The sequence below is a fragment of the Sceloporus occidentalis genome, unplaced genomic scaffold (genome assembly GCF_023333645.1).
Source record: "Sceloporus occidentalis isolate IW3139 unplaced genomic scaffold, rSceOcc1.0.p SCAF_8, whole genome shotgun sequence".
NCBI lineage: Eukaryota > Metazoa > Chordata > Lepidosauria > Squamata > Phrynosomatidae > Sceloporus > Sceloporus occidentalis.
Window position 1 is genome coordinate 9,297,006 of NW_028316988.1, and position 19,185 is coordinate 9,316,190.

The following is a 19,185-nucleotide window of genomic DNA, read 5'->3' on the forward strand; positions in this document are numbered from 1 at the left end:
ACTGGTCCATGGACTCTCCTGGATTTTGCTGAATATTTCAGTGAATTGCATAGTTACAGGACAGAAAAGTTTGCTGCTGCTGCTGTTACTACTGAAGTGTTTTCTCCTGTCTATACTGGGGTCCTATGTGTACCTTTCTAAAGCCAAACCTCTACATGGGAAATACTTCGTAATGTGCCCAAGGAGCACATTTGTTCAGAGGTAATGAGATCCTCTTTTCTTTTTCTCCTTCTTTTTTCTTCTTCTGTGCAGCCCCACTGAGGTCTTGAAAGAGATGATAGATGTAGGCTGGGTTTCCATACAAAACATTTTTGTTCGGGAAGCAAATCAGTTATCGCAAGGCAACGGAAAGGCAAGCAGAGTTGGTTTCACACCAGCAGAGAGGCACCAACCACCTCACAGTCTGTCCTTTCTGTTTCCCAGACTGATGACTTGTGATATTAGTCAAAACCCACCCGCCGCCCCTTCTTTGTGAGCCCTTGCAGTGACAGCCACTTGCTCATCTGGGAGCTGCTTGACAAATGCGTTTGCTCCGGCAAGCTGCAAAAGCTGGTTCGAAAATAAGATGACAAGCTTTGACAAGTTTCGCCGTGGCGGGGGAGAGATCTGGGGGTATGGCTGTGGGCTAAAACAAGCCCTCTGTCTCCCCTTAATGCAGCATTGCTCAAAGTGGTGGCCCTTGGACTGGTGCCGGCCTGCAAGCAATGGGTTTTCAGGAAAGAAAGGAACAATTGTACCCAACGGGCACAAATACGCCGGTACAGATCCTGGCACATATGGGGGGGAAAGTATCAGCCTCTCTCCCCATCTGTTAGCTTGAAGAGCACTGCCTTAATAGATGTGGGACTCGACTACACTGTGACAGATTGTATGTTGAATTATAATGGACGTCTCGGATGTCCTTTGGTAGTCCCACCTTTGGGAATATGGCTCAGACAGGCTCTCTGCACAATGGAGGAGGCCAGAGAGAACAAGAAAGCCCAATTGTTCTACGGTGAAACAGGACAAGGACAGGGATCCCTGAGAAATTGTGTTGCGATGCCATGGGGAGCCACTGTGGTCTAGCATTTACCCTTCCCCATCCTGGGAAGTCATTGCAGGTAATGAGAGCTGCAAAGGCATACCTTGCGCTCCATTTGCAGACCACGTTTTCCCCAGGTTTGAGGTGGCAGAATTCAGAGTATGCAAAAGGGTCTCACCACTATGTCTAACAGAGCGAAAGACGTTGTAGGAGAAGCTTTCCTAGACTTGGTTTGCTGGGCACCATTTCACTCCATGCATCTGAGGAAGTAGACCAAGTCTTGTATATCCTTCACTCAGTTAGTCTCAAAGGTGTTACAGGATCCCTTTGCGTACAGGTGTTAGGTGTTATTCTGAACAGATCTCAGCCATAGAGATCACAAAACCGCTCACTCCAGGAACGGCATCCTAGAATCGTAGAATCTTAGGGCTTGAAAGGACCACAAGGGCCAACTCATCCAACCCCCTGCCATGCAAATATACACAACCAAAGTATTCCTGAGAGATGCCCATCCATCCTCTGTTTAAACACCTCCAAAGATGGAGAGTCCATTGCCTTCTGAGATACTCTGCTCCAGTATTGAACAGTTCTTATAATAAATCTCTTTTTTAGTCATTTGCATCCTTTGGTTTGTATCCTGTTCTTTGGAGCAGCCAAAAAAAGAAGCTTGCTTCATCCGGTACATGACATTCCTCCAGATATTTAAAGATGGCTCTCATGTCATGTGTCAGTCTTCTCTTCTCCGAGCGAAACATACCCAACTCCCTCAGCCATTCCTCATAAGATTTGGTTTCCAGACCTTTGGTCGCTTTGGTTGCTCTTCTCTGGACATGTTCCAGCTTGTCAGGAACCTTCTTGTATTGCAATGACTGGTTATTCCTGTTATTGCATCTGACTCCTGGAAGAGCCATGTTGAAGTGGTTTGGCTGGTCATAATCTCGAGTTGTTGTGTGCCTTCAAGTTGTTTCTAACTTATGGCGACCCTAAGGCGAACCTCCCATAGGGTTTTTTTGGGGGACAAGATTTGTTCAGAGGAGGGTTGTCATGGTCTTAGGCTATGTTAGTCTGTAAGAATCAGTATGTAGAGAGATCTTGTAGTGCCTTTGAGACTCACTGAAAGAAAGAAGTTGGCAGCATGAGCCTTTGTAGCCTTGGCTCTACTTCCTCAGATGGATTTCCAAATGGAGATCCAAATGCACCGGAGGAAAGAGACTTAAGTGTACAAAAGCTCATGCTGCCAACATTTTTCTTTCAGTTGGTCTCAAAGGTGCAACAAGATCTCTCACCATACTCCTTTTTAACAGTCCTCAAAACAGTGCCATTGTGTTTAGATTGAATGTCAGAAAACTTAACAACATCAAGGCTTGTGGTGGTGAGCGGACGCTGTGGACAAGACCTAGTCTTGGTTTCCCGATCCGTATCACTGTTGCTGCAGTTGTAGCTCTTTAAATTCGAATCCGAAAAGCGTGTTACAGCTTCAAAAATGGCACAAAGCAAAGTTCCTTCTCCGAAGGAAGGCCTTGAGCAAAGAGAACCAAGTTGTGTGTTTTGTTTCCTTTGCCCGGCCGCTGTGAGTGTGTGAGCAGGAATGGCATGGCGCATCATGTTATGAGCAGGAGCCCTTGAATGGTGGCAGGAGGGAGCCGCCGGACGCGAACTCGCTTTGAACCCTCATGCCTTAAAGCAGGTAATCGGAGCATGATTGTTCGTGTCTGTTATAAGTGATATGCTTCTGGGTTCAAGGGGAGTTCAGCCAAGAATCCTCATGGCAATGAAACCTGCCCTTAATTCAACATTTCTTTCTTTCTTTCTGGGAATTGTTATGGGACAAACGCTTCACGGTAACTTAGCGTGCACCTGCAGAATGCAAAAGGCCTTGCCAGTGGCACAGATACCTTCCAAGTCCAACAAAATGGTTTGTTTGACTGACGCTGCTGCGTTTCTGGATGAACAGGGAAGCTGCGCTTTTGGGAAGAAGCAAACATCCCTGTCCAGAAAACGTCGGTCATTCAACAGATGTGCACCTGTACGATACTCTGAAAGACACTATCTCCGAAGAGGACAGTACTCCTAAGGGCTTGTCTTCATTGACCCCCTTGTTGTCGCTATAGAGAGAACGAAAAAGACAAAGTAAAAGGTGAAGTTTTAAAATCCGGATTAAGTGAAGGCGAGCCTGGATCAGTTATGGATGTCGTGAAGACAGTCCATGCCCGATTTGGGGATTTTACCCTGCATCATGTAAACTGGGTAGAGAGAAGTGTTTCCCCTGCAGATCTTAAAGTTCGGGCAGATTCACATGGGAAGATTTGGTCCTTCAGATAGCCTGGGCCCTATGGGTCTTTGTAGGTCAAAACCAGCCCCTGGCCTCCAGATTTCGAACTACAGGAAAGAGAGATTCCATCTCAACTTTAGGAAGAACCTCCTGAGAGTAAGAGCCGTCCGAGAGTGGAAGCCTTTCCCTTGGAGTATGGTGGGGTCTCCTTCTTTGGAGGTTTTTAAACAGAAGCTCAATGGCCATCTGTCTGGGATAGCAGAAGGTTGGACTAGGTGGCCCTTGGGGGTCTCTTCCATCTCTATGATTCTCTGATTTTGTGACCTTTCAGTCCCTAAGTCCAAAAGCCCAGTCTTCCTTGTATTCATTGGCTGTAGGTAAGTAGCTCTAGACATCTTTCCAGCTTAAAAACGTGAATCAAAAATAAATCAGAGCTGACCAGACCGTAGCTTGTGTGTCCACATGTCGGCCCCGTGGCCATTTTTGCAGCCCGCTATGAAGAAAGGAAAGCCATACCAAAGCAGATTTCCCCCCGTCTTGGATTACTCCAGAAGTGGGAGTTCAGGCTTCGAAGAAGAGTGGCAGAGTGTCCTCCTTTGGAGGTTTTCATACAGAGGATGGATGGCCATCTCTCCGGAGGGCTTTGATAGTGTCTTCCTCCATATCGGAGGGTTCAACTGGATGGCCCTCTTCCAACTCTCAGAGTCTATGGTCAGTGCAGGGCTACCCAAAATGGTGATCCTTCGACCACTGTTGACTTGCAAAAAACCATCATCTGCGTGTCCCGGGGAGGTTTCCAGGAAAGCAAGGAAGAGCTGTGGGCATTGGAGGCAAATGTGGTACCCGTCCCTGGCACTCTGGGGAGGAACGACTGCCATTCCTCCCGCTTGGGAAGCATTGCATTAGCAGCCGGATTACAGGCCCGGCTTGATCGGCTCATAGCCCACAATTGTTGCAGGGGGAAGGGAGGGATGGGGTTGCGCTTTCTTTCCTCCGAGGCGCGGTGTCAGAACCCCGGGGCCTGCTGGGACGGCGTTTACACTTGGGCTGTCCTTTTGCCCTTCCCCTGAACTCTCTTCGTTTCAGCCATGAGCAAACAGCCAGTCCCTGAACTAACAACCTTGCCGTCCTCCAAAGCACATTCTCGCTTCCAGCACCAAACAAAGGGAGGCCCGCCCGGGCCAGCCCAAAGCCAAGGAATGCTGCGTCGGAATGGGTTCTGCTCCATAAATTTAACCGGCGGGACAAAAAGGAGAAGATGATCTGAACCTCCGTGATGATCTGAAAAGGGGGGGAAGAGGAGAGGAATGGGGGGGGAAGCGAGGTTTGTGTCCCATTGATTGTGGTCTGGCGCATAGCCAGGCCCTGGGCCTGACCGACAGTTGAACCATATCGCTCAGGCATGTAATACTGCTGGAGTTTTGTACAGCAGCCAATGAGTACATATCCAGAGGGCAAAAGTTTAGAAAGAGTGGAGGCTGTCCTGTTTAACCCTCTCACGCTGCGTGTAACGTATCCTGCTCCCACTAACAGCCGCCCTGCTCTTTAAAATGGATGATCCAGCAGGAATAAGAGTTGTTAATATTATTAGTACTGTATTATTATTCTTTATTAGAGATAACCCGCGACGGAACAGCAGCAAGCGTTTCTAGTATGTTGTACTACGTCGGCTTCCATTTCTGGATCAGACTCTGAAGTAAAAACAACAAAACTATTATTGTTGTTGTTATTTACTTATTTACTTACGAGTCTGATCCAGGAATGGAAGTCAATGTAGTGCAACAAGTTGGAAGTGCTTGCCGCTGCCCTGTTGGCTGCTCCCGCAGGTTTTCTCTAAATAACAACAACAACAACAATAATAGAGAAGCTGGAGAACGGTGAAGGGTCTGGAAACCATGAAGTCCTATGAGGAACAACTTAGGCAGCTGGTTATGTTTAGTCTGGAATAGAGTAGGTTAAGAGGTGATATGACAGCCCTGTTTAAGTATTGGAAGGGATGTCATATTGAGGAGGGAGCAAGCTTGTTTTCTGCTGCTCCAGAGACTAGGACCCAATGGAGCAATGGATGCAAACTATAACAGAAGAGATTCCACCTAAACATTAGTAGGAACTTCCTGAAAGTAAGAGCTTTCCGACAGTGGAAAACACTCCCTCGGAGAGCGGTGGAGTCTTCTTCTTTGGAGGTCTTTAATCAGAGGCTGGATGGACATCTGTCAATGGGGATGCTTTGACTGTGAGTTCCTGCATGGCAGAATGGGGTTGGATTGGATGGCCCTTGGGGTCTCTTCCAAATCTATAATTGTATGATTCTATAACAACAACAACAACATTATTATTATTATTATTATTATTATTATTATTATTTAATTCCAAGTCTGCTTCAGGAATGAAAGCCAGCATAGTGCGACAAGTCTGAAGCGCTTGGCGCTGTCCTGTTGGCTGCTCCAGCAGGATTCCTATGGATAGGATATTATAGAATCATACAGTTGGAAGAGTTCTCAGCATCGTCTGGCTGGGGGATTCTGGGACGTGTAATCCACTTCCAAATTCCGGACAGAGTGATGTCAAGAGAGATAATCTCTGGCTTCGGTCACGGATGGCCCAATAAAGCCGGGAGGCTTAATTACGACCACATTTGTGGAATGATGAGTCAGAGGAAAGGCTGTGTGTGAACTGCTTGCAAAGGCAGCACCCGAAGAGACAGCAAGATGTGTGTGGTTCTGTTGCGGCCACTAAAAATAGACACGTCTGCAAGCAGGAGGAGGACTTCTGGAGGTTTTATTTGGAGAGGCAGGATGGATGGAACAGGGCCTTCAGCAAACACAGCCTTGCACAAGCACCCGGTCTCACAAATGGATGAGAAAGAGGGACGGAAGGCCCCAGGAGCGTAGCTCACCCTTGTCCTTGCTTTGTCCTCCCAATCTCTCTTCCCTGGTCCCCTTTCTCACTTTGTGGATACTTGATGATTCTACCCTTGCCTAGCTATTTTATGATTCCTCGCTTCCCTGAGGAGTAGAAGTTTCCAAGGAAGGTCTTCCAATGTCAGCTTGCAACATCAAGTCTCCTAACCTCAGGTCTTCCAACCTCAGGTCTTTCAACATCAGGTCTTCTAACATCAGAGCAGATGTTGACCACAGAGTTGCACTGGAGGACCTGGAGAGTCCTAGACAGGTGTTCTCTTAGGTAAAAAGAATAGTGGGATGTTTTATTTATGGTTTTTCTACATGCATGGGGGTCCTTCAGCCCTAACCTCAACAATGTGGAGACTCCACTGCACTTTGCAATCTGACAATTAAAAAATGCAGAACGGGTTCATCTTCACATTGATACGGGACCCCCTTAATTTCCATTTCATATAATTCTGCCCACTTAATACAATTGATCCCAGGAAATAACACCCACCAAAGCAAATTAAAAGCAGCGACACCAAAAAACATTGGCAGCGCCTACAGAAGCACTGGCGGTTAATACAGCTTCATAACTCACTTGATCCCAAATGCCCTCTGAAATAAAGCTGTCTTCGTGCAACAAATCAGCAAAAAGAAAAAAAGGAACAGAGCGAAACCCGTGGGAAGGAACGTCCATAGCTGACTTTGTACCGACCGGCAGAGTGTTATGTTTGCAAAATAAGGCTTTAATATGGCGACTCCGAAGACCCTGCCATGTATAAGCAGCCTCTTCAGTCTTTGCTTTCAATAGAGGACTGCCAAGTCCCATATTGACTCTCCTGTATCCAAGACGGTTTCTCAAAACCTTCCCCAATTTACTTATTGGATTTATAGCCCACCTTTCTCCCAAAATGGGATTCAAGGCAGCTTGCGGTCCTTCGAAAAGGATCCAGCCAACGCATTAATTGTTGTTGTGTGCTTTCGAGTTGTTTCTGACTTACGGAGACCCAAAGGTGAACCTATTGTGGGGTTTTCTCGGCAAGATTGGTTGCCGAGGAGGTTTTCTTCTTGACTTTCCTTGCGGTTGAGAGAGTGTTACCTCTGTATGAGTGGGAAATAAGAGAAGCGTTGCATAGACTTTGAATGTACTTGGTCTGCTCCGCCAAACGGAGAGGTCCTCTGGCTCATTTTGACCACCAGCGACTTATCTGAGTCTAGGAACGGGAAGCATTTTTTGGAAGGGCCTTCGATCATTTCTTGGAGCAAAGCCACCCAGGTCTCCAATGTGTTTGGAACAGTGTTGCTCTGTCCTGGGCCGCTTGCCCTCCCGGCGACGCTCTTCCCAATCCCTTTATGCCTTCATTCAGCGCCACTCCTTCCCTGCTGTGATGGGTAGACACGAGGGCATTTCTCCCTTGTATGGCTTTTGTGTGCCTATTAAAAGCAAATCAGCAAATGTGTCGAGTGTTCAGTTGAGTTTAATGCAACACAGATGTGGGCGCACACCGCCATTCATTCTGCCTTGCAAACGTTTTCAGGTTGGCGGTTGTTTTGTTTCCCCCCCCCCCCTTTTGAATGTCATCCGCGTTGCTTGTTATTTACAGAATGTAACTTGAGACAGCAGAACAAATTGTACATTACAAAAAAACCAACAACTCCAAAATCCAAATTGGGGGAATGTAGCCTGCAGTCCAGACCAAACAGACCGATTTGCCAAAAAGTGGTGGCCCTCGACAATTAATGCAATTCATGTTAATAATAGCAAGACATAATTTAGAAGGTATCTGACTTCTTCATTACCAACCAGAGGAAGAGGAGAAGTAGGAGATGATAATGGTGGTGGTGATGATGATTGTGGTGATTGCCACTAGTACTACCTCTGTTACTACTATATCTCTTACTATTATTGCCAGGTTGAGCATCATAGAATGAAAGAGCAACCACTAACAAATGTGGTCCATATTTGTGGCTCTGACTTTTAACGGATTTGATCGATATGTTCTCTCTAGGACTCTCCGGGTTCTCCAGCGCATCTCCGCCAGAGGTTGACCATAGAGTCTCATTGGCGGACCTAAAGACTGTGAGAGAAAATGCCTCTTGGGGCATTTGTAGCATGATTCTATAGACAAGTTCTAGCAGATCTTGGCCATAGAGTTGCACTGGAGGACAAAGATCTTGCAAGAGAAGTGTTCTCTTAGGTTTAAAAAATCATGGGTTTTTTATTTGCGGTTTTCCTAGTTTCATGGGGATCCTGCGTCGATTCCCAGCTCCATCATGAAACCCACTGGTGGACCTTGGGCATGTCACATGCTCTCAGCCTCAGGTTTTATGTAGGTTTTCTTGATAGTTGCTGAAGGGAAGGCATGGTTAAAGCCTTTCCGAAGCGCATGGTAGCTCACAGTATTTTTCTCCTTTCTGTTGCAAACAAGGTGTTTTTCAATTAATTATCAATGATCAATTCAGTTATCAGTTCCCTAGGTTAGGACCAGAATCCTATTAATGATGTGTGTGTTTGTTGTGTGCCTTCGAATACCTTTCAACTTATGGTAGCGCTAAGGCAAAGTTATAATGGGGTTTTCTTAGCAGTACATTATGGCTTTGCCTTTGCTGATACGCCAGCTGCGACCCTACCTGGAGTAGAGGGACTTAGAAACGATTGTACATTCACTGGTAACCTCTCGTCTTGATATCTGTAATGCGCTCTACATGGGGCAACCCTTGTGCCATGCTTGGAAGCTGCAACTGATTCAGAATACGGCAGCCAGGTTGGTCGTAGGCAAAGCTAAATTCGACCCTGTTACACCTATATTGAAATCTCTTCATTGGCTGCCTATAAGCTTCCTGGTTCAGTACAAGGTGTTGGTTATTACCTACAAAGCCCTACGTGGCTTTGGTCCAGCATACTTGAAGGAACGCCTTCTCCCTTACAATGCTTCCTGCACACTCAGGTCCCCTGAGAGGAACCTACTCCAGCCAAAGAAAACCAGGCTGGTGGCAACTTCCCAGAAGACTTTTTCAGCTGTCGCTCCGAAAATAAGGAATGACCTGCTGGAAGAGCTCTGCCGGATCCCGGAAGGGGGAGGCGGGGTATAAATATATTATTATTATTATTATTATTATTATTATTATGATGACGATTATTATTCTTTGTTCAGAGAAAGTTTGCCATTGCCTTCCCCTGAGGCTGAGAGCGTGTAACATGCCCAAGGTCCACCAGTGGGTTTCATGACGGAGCTGGAAATCGAATCCTGGTCTCCATCGTGCCACTGTGCCAACACTCAAACCACTGTGCTCTGGCACTTTCGTGCACATCATTCTGTGTTAGGTGCATGTATGTTTTCTTTCAGACAGGGTGTGAGAGGCTATGATCTAGCCCAGTGATGGTGATCCAAGTGCCCAAACTGCAACCCAAAATCCACTTATTTATTGCAAAGTGCCATGTCCCTCTGGCTTTCTAGTAACAAACTGTGGCAAACTCTGTGCTGGGGCGACGGCACATGTGCCCACAGAGAGGGCTCTTGAGTGCCACCTCTGGCAGGCGTGCCATAGGTTCGCCATCACTGATCTGGCCTTTTATTTCCTATCCCAAATTGCAGTGTTGCAGTTATAAAACTGAATTAATGGGATTACTTTTGTATGGTATGGATTTTATTGTAAACCGCCTCGATCCTAGCAGAGAGGCAGGGTAAAAATAAAGATGATGATGATGATGATGATGATGTTGATGTTGATGTTGATGTTGATGATGATTATTATTTTACAGTGCAGAACATAATAGGAAAACACACACACACACACACACACACACACACACACACCAATGTGTTTCTGCTAGCCTTTTCAGTGGTATAAAAAGAAAGCCAAGGAATAACATCATGTGGCAACTTAAGACAGACTAATTTCAGCCTCAGCCTTCGTCGGCCACTTCTTCAGATGGATGGAGCGTTGCGTCAGATGACAAACATTTGAAGTGGTATAAAGTGGTGTTTTGCCGTAGCGCCCAAACAAGTAAAAATAGCTCTGAAATAAACACCAAGCCCTCAAACGCTGCTATTCAAGCAACTAGAAGACCAAAGGGCTCCTGTGGAGTTCAAAATATTTAGCCAAAATGTAAAGATCCTTGCAGTTGAGCATCTTAGCATCCGCTGTATGTCTGTCCCCGCAACCTTTTTCGATGTGGCTTGATGGGACGCTGTCAGGGCTTTGAAACCACGGCAGCCCCATCTTGCACACCCAGAGTCAAAGCTCTGACCTTTATTATTTTTTAAGAGGAAGACGTGCGAGTAGCACTGTCGTAGTGTAAACGCAGCCGCATGGAAAAGGTGGAGCGTGTGGATGAAAGAGAGTCTGTGCTTCGTAGCCAGGCCCTGGGTTGCTAAAGGAGAGCTAGGAGGAAAGAAACTAGCCCCTGGAGAAAACATCTGCAAGAAGCCAGTCAGTCTTCTGTGCTGCTGCCAAGTGGTTTAAGTAGAAAGCTCTGGTATAGTCCAAGATTTTTTAATCCCTTTCTTTATTTTCCCCCCGCCATCTTTCTTTAGATCAAACAGGGCCGCCGCTGAGTCTGCAAGAGAGGAACAGGATGGGACGCAAATCACAAAAGAGTTGTTTGGACTCGAAGCTCCAACACATGCTGCAGAAATAGTCCACCTAGAGACCCCTTGAACTGCCCTGGCTCAATGCTAGGGAATGCTTGCAACTGTAGTTTTGTGAACCATTTAGTCTCCTATCTCTGGTGCCACATGAAACTACAATTCCCAAGATTCCCTAACACTGAGCGGTCTCAAACTGGATTATTGCTGCAGCGTGTGTTGGACCTTAGTCCATAGAATCAGTATGTAGAAAGATCTTGTCGCCCTTTTGAGACTAACTTCAATGAAAGAAGTTGGCAACATGAACGTTCGTAGACTTCAGTCTACTTCCTCAGATGCATTGGGTCTGTTTGGAGTGTTGCTCCTCAAATTCTTACTGGCTAGACGCAGTGATGGTGAACCTGTGGCACGCGTGCCAGAGGTGGCACTCAGAGCCCTCTCTGTGGGCACATGCACCATCATCCCAACACAGACTTCACTAGAGTTTGTCATTAGAAATCCAGAGAGACATGGCACTTTGCAATAAATAAGTGAGGTTTGGGTTGCAGTTTGGGCACTCGGTCTCTGGGCTAGAGGATTCTGAGATCAGTAGTCCAAACAAAGCAACTTTTCCAGGTAATGGGGGCCCACAGGATCCCCCCATTTGCTCATTGCGGAGCAAAGGAAAGCGGAGGAGTTAAGCGGTTGCCCGGCTCTAAACGACACGTTTTTGTTGCGCTTCTTTAAACAGGACACAAGCGGAAAGAGTGCGAAAGCCGCGGTGTTGCCGAGGCCCACAAGGACTCCTGCCCCGATACCTGGAGAGCCAAGCGGAAGGACAGGAGCTGCTCTTCAAACTGACGGAAAACATCCAGGATGAGTTGTAAGCACCAAGCTAGTTCGCTGTGCCAATGTTTTGGGGTGAATAAGTTCCTTGATGAAAAGGAGCCCTGCAACACCTTTGAGGCTGAACAAAATGGAAATGTCTAGTGTAAGCTTCTGTGGGTTCCAGCTCATGCCATCAGATGCATGGAAAGACGCTGCTGTAGCCAGGTCTATATATATACCAACAAGTGGCGGGGACAGAGATGGGTGTGAGTTATAATAGAAGTGCAGAAATTGAAGATATGGCGTTGGGGTGGCAAGTCCGGCCTCAGTTGTGATCAATAGTCATAAAGATTATACAGTCGCCCATCCAAGTCTACGGACTTGAAATCGGTGAACTTGACAATCTACAGAAGGGCGAACAGCCATTGAGGTGAATGGGTTGCGCTCCCGCAGCGTGTGTCCTGTGCTTGTGTGCAGGAGCGCCCCCCATTCATTTCAGTGGGGCTTGAATATATGCGAGTCTCCTAACTTGTGCGGGGGCCGGAACGGATCCTCACACAAGTGGAGTGACTGTATATTTACGTATCTATTGCACTTATATCCTGCCTTTCTCCCAAAATGGGATCCAAGGTGGCTTAAGATTTTGAGATTACTTATAGAAACAAAGGTGGGAGACAGGTTTTCCACACAAGGCAGGAGGGCAGGTAAACCTAGGAACAGTGGAGGAAGGTTTGAGTCCAATGCAAGGATGGGAAACTGTTGGAAGGCAAGGGACTTCATTAGCTCCCCATGCTTTGGAGGACTGCCCTCGCACTGCTCCAAGTCTCAGGAACTGAAAGGCCTGACGGTCTCCATGTTTTCCTCCGAGTTAAACATGAAGGTTTTGGTACCTTACTCTACTGTTCTAGCTAAACGCTTCCACATTTTTTCCCCAGCTAGACCCACTGTTTCACTCCTGGAAAACATCGTTGCGTAGTTAAATTACTTCCCGATGTGGCGGGGGTTTGCGGTGGGGGGGCGAAGCTTGAAGGCATCAAGCCATAAATTCCCCAGAGATCTTGTTGCTTCTGCTTTGTTCCGTGGAATCGTGTTCTTGTCCTTGCGCATGTGGCTTTAACTTTTCTTCATTGCTTTGTTTTTGATTTTCACAAAATTTGCCAAAATGTAGGGCTTTGGGAAGAGGTGGGAGGTGGGGTTTGGAGAGCCTCGGAGCCGCGGCCTTTCAGGGTTCACCAGAAGGTTTGGCAACTGATCCTGGAGGGAAAGATGTGTGTCAGCAAGTGATTATGAACAATGGCGTGTGACTCAACCGTCGAGCAAAACAGAGCTCTTTCATTATGGATTTTCCAACAAGTAACCTGTGCCAGCCCTTCTCTTGAGCTTCGAGGGCTCTCTCTCCGTCTTGCGCTTGAGCGTTTCAGCCAAGCTTCAGACATTTCCCTGGTTTGCAGGTCCTGCCTTTGAGTTGAGTTGACTTCAACCCATAGCAACCCCATGAATGAGACTTCTCCTAGCCCCTCTAGTCAGGTCCTGCAGACTCAGGTTTTACCTGATGGAGTTTGTCCATCTGGTGTGTGGTCTACCTCTCTTTCTACTACTCTCCACCTTTCCTAACTAATGTCTTTTTTAGTGAGTGATGTTTTCTCATGTTGTGGCCAGCGTATGACAGCCTCACTTTCATCACCTTGGCTTCCATGGAAAGTGCAGGCTTCATCTGTTACAGAACCCATTTGTTTGGTTTTTTGGACATCCACGGTATCCTCAGCACTCTTTTCCAGCACCACATCTCAAATAAATTGATTTTCTTCAGCCTTACATGGTGATGGGAAATACGATGGCTTGGATGATCCTAACTTTGGCGTTTGGTTGTATATCTTTGCACTTCAGTATCTTGTCCAGTTCTTTCATAGCTGCGCTTCCTAATCCTAGTCTTCTTCGGATAATCTTACACATGCATGAATGCGAAAACCTTCTGCATAGTTGTCTGGAAATGAATTCCATGGTTGTCAAGGGTGTTTACTCCCTAGATATTTGTTTATGGGACTGAAGCCAGGCTCCTCACTAAATCTGAGTAGGATTAGGGTGCTAAGCATTACAGTTTCCCAGAGTTAGCAGCACTGGACCATAGATCATGGATGCGATTTAGTATAAGGCAGCCCTAGCCTACCTTCCTGTCTCTTGATCTGGTGTGTTCATATGTTTGTGTGATTCAAATACCTCCTCGTTCTTCCAGCCGCAAATCCATGCAGCGCCAGAGACCTGAAACAGGTTAGCAAACACTTCACTGACTTGTTTCCCCTGGCGTTTTGCAGCTTCATCGCCGTGGAAAACATCGACAGCTATTGCGTGATCATTTCCTCCAAAGCAGTGTACTTCCTCAAGAGCGGGGACACCATGGACCGAGAGGCCATCTTCTTGGAGGTCAAGTATGACGATCTCTACCATTGCCTTGTCTCCAAAGACCACGGGAAGGTCTACGTCCAGCTGACAAAGAAAGCGGTCAATTCCAGCAGTGGGGTGTCGATGCCTGGTCCGTCTCATCAGAAGCCCATGGTAAGGAGACAGTGGGGCCTTATCATTTGTGAGCCAAAAGCCCAAGGGAAGGTGTCCTCTCCTTGGGCTTTCACAAAAACTGTGTTTAGTGCAGTCTCAGGAGCTTCCTTGGGGTCACCGTAAGTCAGAAATGACTTGAAGGCACTCAGTAACAACAAGTCGAAACTAAACTAAGCTCACAGCCCTTCCGCAGAAATATACACTCCTGGCTGCAAACTCATTGTCCAAAAATCGTTGTTTTCACATCGCTTGGTGATCAGGTTCTTGACCTACCTTCCACCGAGAGGTCAGGAATCCTGGCCCACAGGTCAGTTGGGATCTATTGATACATCAGCCAAGATCTCCAACTCCCAACTGCTTAAGAAGAAAGGGAGAAAAAACCCAAAATGGCACCGACCTTCTTCCAAAAATATACCACCCAAATGAAGTGAATTATATTTTTGGAAGAAGGCAGGTGTCATGTTGGTCCCCTTCCCCCCCCCCTTCTTATTTGGGAGTTGGAGATCTTTGTCGATGTATCAATAGATCCTAACTGACCTCTGGATCAGAAGGCCTGAGCTCTTGGCAGAAGATAAGTCAAGTACCTGCTCACCTGATGTGAAAATTGGGAACCATTTTTGGACACTCCACTGTTTGGACAAGAGCTACAGTTTAAAAGGATTCCCAGTCAAGTACCCCTTCCTATATTCAGCTGCTGAAATTGACACTGGTTTGAGGGATACCAGAGATCAGTTTGGAGGTGAAAGAACTGTGAGCTAGGGAAAGCACATTTCTAGGTGTCTGGAACAAGCATCTGATTCCTCGCTTCTAAGGCTGCCTTTGGATTAGGAATGATAAACGGTGACTTATCATTCTGGGATCAAGTTGCCGGAAGCTTCACATCCTCTCCGGTTCCCTTCTCTCCCTGCACCGTGGCCACAAGAAGGAGATAAGAAGAGTTTGCTCACGTTATTATTATTACTATTAAACACAGCTTGCCATGATATCTGGACCAGAGGAAACTGTGGTTCATCTTAACTGTGGTTTCCTGAAACCAAGAGAAAAGTGGGAAAGCACTCGTCACATCGGGAAGCGGAGGGGGAGATAGGAATGAAATACCTGTTTGTTTATTCAAAGATATAGCCACTTTGGTAGAATCAGTACGTAAAGAGAGCTTGTAGTGCCATTGAGACGAACTGAAAGAAAGAAGTTGGCAGCATGAGCTTTCATAGACTTAAGTCTATGAAGCGCATGCTGCCAACGTCTTTAGTCTCAAAGGTGCTACAGGATCTCTTTACACACTGTCTACTGTATATACTCATGTTTTAGTAAAAAAATGGACCCCAAAAACTTGTGTCGACTTATCCATGGGTCAATGGAGGTACTGTACTTTAACTCTTATTTAAAAAGAAACCATGCCCTGGTGAGAAGCAAGAGCATAGTCTGTCCAGGAAGCATTGACCCTCTATTCTCTCATCCATCCAGCCTTTAGTTGTGCTTGCTGGAATTTTGTAAGTTGTTTGGCATTGTTTTCCTTGCTTCATCCTTTAGATTCTTTGTTCCATGCCCCTAAGTTTTGCCCTTGACTTATCCATGGGTCATATCAAAATCTATAACTTTGGCGCCAAAATCTACTCTCGACTTATACATGAGGTTCTCTTATAGTCGAGTATATGCGGTATTTATGTATATTGTCCAAAATGTCCAGTATCCATGGTGGCACATTGGCCTCTGCAAGATGGAGGAAGGCTGGTTTAATTTATTCCGATTCCAATGTTTGTGGAAGTCTCTCAAAAGAGACCCCGCACTTTCTGACTGTGTGACAACACACATGTACACACCCAGGAAACCATGCGCACAGCTGTCGCTGGAAAACACCGTCCAACATCTCTCCAGAAAGGGAACCAGGGTTGCGGGGAGAGAAGGAGAGGCGGTTATCGTTCTGCTTCTTGGAAAGTGCCTTTTCTTTTCCGCAGGTCCATGTGACGTCGGAGGAGCTTGCGGTGAAGCTGTCTCAAGAAATCAACTATGCAAAAAGCCTTTTCTACGAGCAGCAGCTTATGCTGAGATCCGGTGAACAACTGGAGCTAGATTCCTGAGCCAAATGAAATCCATTCTGCTCGGCAGAAAGGAATAGGATCATTCCCTGGGTGTCGAAAGGTCTGCTTTGTGAGACTATAGGGACCCCATGCCCAGAAAATGATACGGAAGAGCTTTGCCATTTGGGGCACTTAAGACCAGAGACTCATTTGGCATACTTTCAGCTGTAGAAAAAGCCTTGTATTTTCTTACCGTTTGTGTGTATATATATACTTATGAATATATATATATATATCTCTATACATACATATATATGTGTGTGTGTGTACAACTGTGTTTTGTGTAAATAAGAAAGTACACAGAGTGTCGTGAGAGTGTACAAAGGTCTATTCCGTGTAAAGAAATTAAAGGAAAGGTTATATTGAGTTTTCGATTGCACTGATTCTGAGCGATTCAAAATAGCACATGGATTCTTATTAATATTATTATTTTATTATTTTTAAACCAGAGGAGATGACCACTCTATACTGGAGGACTGCAGGGTTGCATAGAAGCCCGCTTTGACAAAACGGAGGGGAAACTGATAAGATGCGCATAGAGGCAGGCCCAAAGATGGTGCCTCTGGCCCAGATTAGAGGGCCTTCTCATTTCCAGTGTTTTAATGTTTCGGTGTCCTTTACGGCACCAGGATCTTTTCCTCTTTTTTGTTTACTTGACAGGTTTATTGCTGGGGAGCAGAACAGCAAAAGAGGCGCCAAATGGTTGCCCTCTTAACAAAAACATGCAATTCTGCGTTTCAGTGTTTGCGCTCTCTCCTGTATTGCCAGGATCCAGCACAAGGGGAGAGGAGAATGCTTTTTATCAACCGCGTGCAATTTCTTCTCGCATATGTCCGCTTTGTAAAGGGCAGCATCGGGGAGGAATTGATCCAGCGGTGTCGCCTCGAAGCGTCGACCGCCGCGCCTCTTTCGACGCTTGCGGAGAAGGGACGCATTCAGACACACGCACACCAAGTTGCCCTGCGCAAGTATTAGCCTTAATAAATAAATGAATGAACCAGGAGGGTTGGGTCTGAGACGATGAAACAACAGTTTGTTGGGGAAAGGAATGGAAGTTTATAAAGTGAATACTGCAGTTCTGTAGTCCGAGGATTAATAAATGCTACTGCAGCACTTTTGTCTCCAAGTATCTTCTTTGATGCTTTTAGTTTATGTTGTGAAACTCTGGGAAAAGGTGATATTATGTGGTAGAGCATATATTTCGCATGGAAAAGGTCCAAGGTTCAGTCCTCCTCCCCAGTCTCCACTTAGATATAAAATGCCAGGTATCCATTGCTAGTCATTGTAGACAGGGATCAGGGTGACTTCCTTTCCCAGGACCTGTCCTCCATTTCAAGCTTCTGTCCAGGAGGAATTTCAAAATGTCCTCCATTGTGAGCGTGGCATAGAAGCATGCATTGACATCCATGTTAGTGGTTCCAGCTTTTCTTTGGCAATGGCCTACATTGTTTCTTGCAGGTCCTCCATTTTGCAGTGCCTTGTCCTCCTTTGCAGTTAGAACATCTGGGTCGCCCTGACCAGATGATGACGACTGTTATACATTTTTTATATAGCGCTGTAGATTTCCATCAAGAAGACACGATGCTAGGCCACCATCGGATCTTGTGGACCTCTTGCAGTTTTTTAAAGGAAAGCAAATTGTTACTCCGTGTTTCATCCAGAAGCTGCAATTTTCCTATAGAAGAGGCACTACTCAGCCAGTGCCACCCAAATATGAAACCAGAAGTGGACTTCTAGCCAGCTTAATGGTGGGCACAAACAGGATGGTGAGTCTGGGGCGGAAAATACGGTTCCAGATAACCTGCCCATCTTTGCTGTGTACAATGCTGAGCTAAGATGGTCTCACTTGGTATGGCAGCAGTTTATGTCCTTAGTCATACCCTAAAGGCACCAGATCCCATCTGGTCTTGGAAGCCAAGCAGGGTCAGACCTGGTAAGCACTTGGATGGGAGACTGCCCAAGAATGCCAGGCGTTGTGGACAATATTTCCTTCATGCCTCCCCAAGTCCCCATAAAGACCCATAAGAGAAGGGGCATTCCCATACCCGCTGTTGCTAAAAATGTCAGTGTTGAGTGTTGATAGGTTGTGAGGTGTATATACAGTATGTGTGTGCACTTGTGTATGTGTATTTAAATTCCAAAACAGGAAGAGAAGGGTCTAAATGCCCCAAAGGCGCTGTGTCCTGTCTGGTCTTGGAAGCTTGGTCAACCCTGGTTAGATACTTGGATGGGAGACCACCAACGGAAACCAGGTACCAGAGGCTCTATTTCAGGGGAAGGGACTGGCCAAACCACCTCTGAGGATTCCTTGCCAAGGAAAACTGTATTTCGTGGAGTCACCACAAATCATCTTGAAGACACAGGCAACATACAAAGAAGAACCGAGATTCCCAATCGATGCACAAAATGGAGCGCCGTTGCCAAGCCTGTCTCACAGTAAGTTGCAGAGATGTTGTAAGAGCTGGGTTTATTTCCATTCCAGTTCCAATCAGGCTTAGATTTGCACTGATATAGGATTTAAAACTTAAAGTCTGCATCAGCACTGCAGAAATAACGCAGCTTGGCCCAGCTTTAACCGCCATGGCTCAAATTGATGGATTTTGTAGTTTGGTGAGATGTTTAGTTCGGAGAGCTCTTGTGCCCCAACACACTCCAAACTCCATGCAATGTCAAACTGCATTAATTCTCATCCAGAACTTGTCGTCTTGACCACGCTCCAGTTTTTCTTTCCTGGTTTTCGGCGGTGAAATGTTGAAGGGTATGCGCTTTGCCTTGTCCTACCTACGCCAATTGGCAAAAGCATCTTCTCCGCTCTGATCTCTAGTAGAAAAGAGAGGCTTGCTTAAATCGACCAAAGGGTGACTCTTCCTTGCAGCAGAAGGAAAGAAGTGATCAGTTTGGGAAACCTCATTTTGAGTCCTTCTGGGAACTATCGCCCAAAGAAGGGACTTTTTTTCCAGGCTTAAGGCAGCATCCA

The 19,185-nt window shown here is 46.3% G+C and overlaps 1 protein-coding gene across 3 annotated transcripts in view; it reads left to right on the plus strand.

The window, feature by feature from the left end:
• Positions 1 to 17,321, plus strand: part of LOC149307821 (intermembrane lipid transfer protein VPS13D-like) — a 107,805-nt gene extending 90,484 nt beyond the window's left edge. For all 3 annotated transcript variants that reach the window (XM_089534473.1, XM_089534475.1, XM_089534474.1), the window contains 3 exons: positions 11,501 to 11,632; positions 13,890 to 14,130; positions 16,086 to 17,321. In XM_089534473.1, the coding sequence (XP_089390599.1) occupies positions 11,501 to 11,632; positions 13,890 to 14,130; positions 16,086 to 16,208 (496 nt within the window). In that variant the 3' untranslated portion in view covers positions 16,209 to 17,321. The remainder of the gene's footprint in view (positions 1 to 11,500; positions 11,633 to 13,889; positions 14,131 to 16,085) is intronic.
• The last annotated feature ends 1,864 nt before the right edge of the window (positions 17,322 to 19,185 follow it).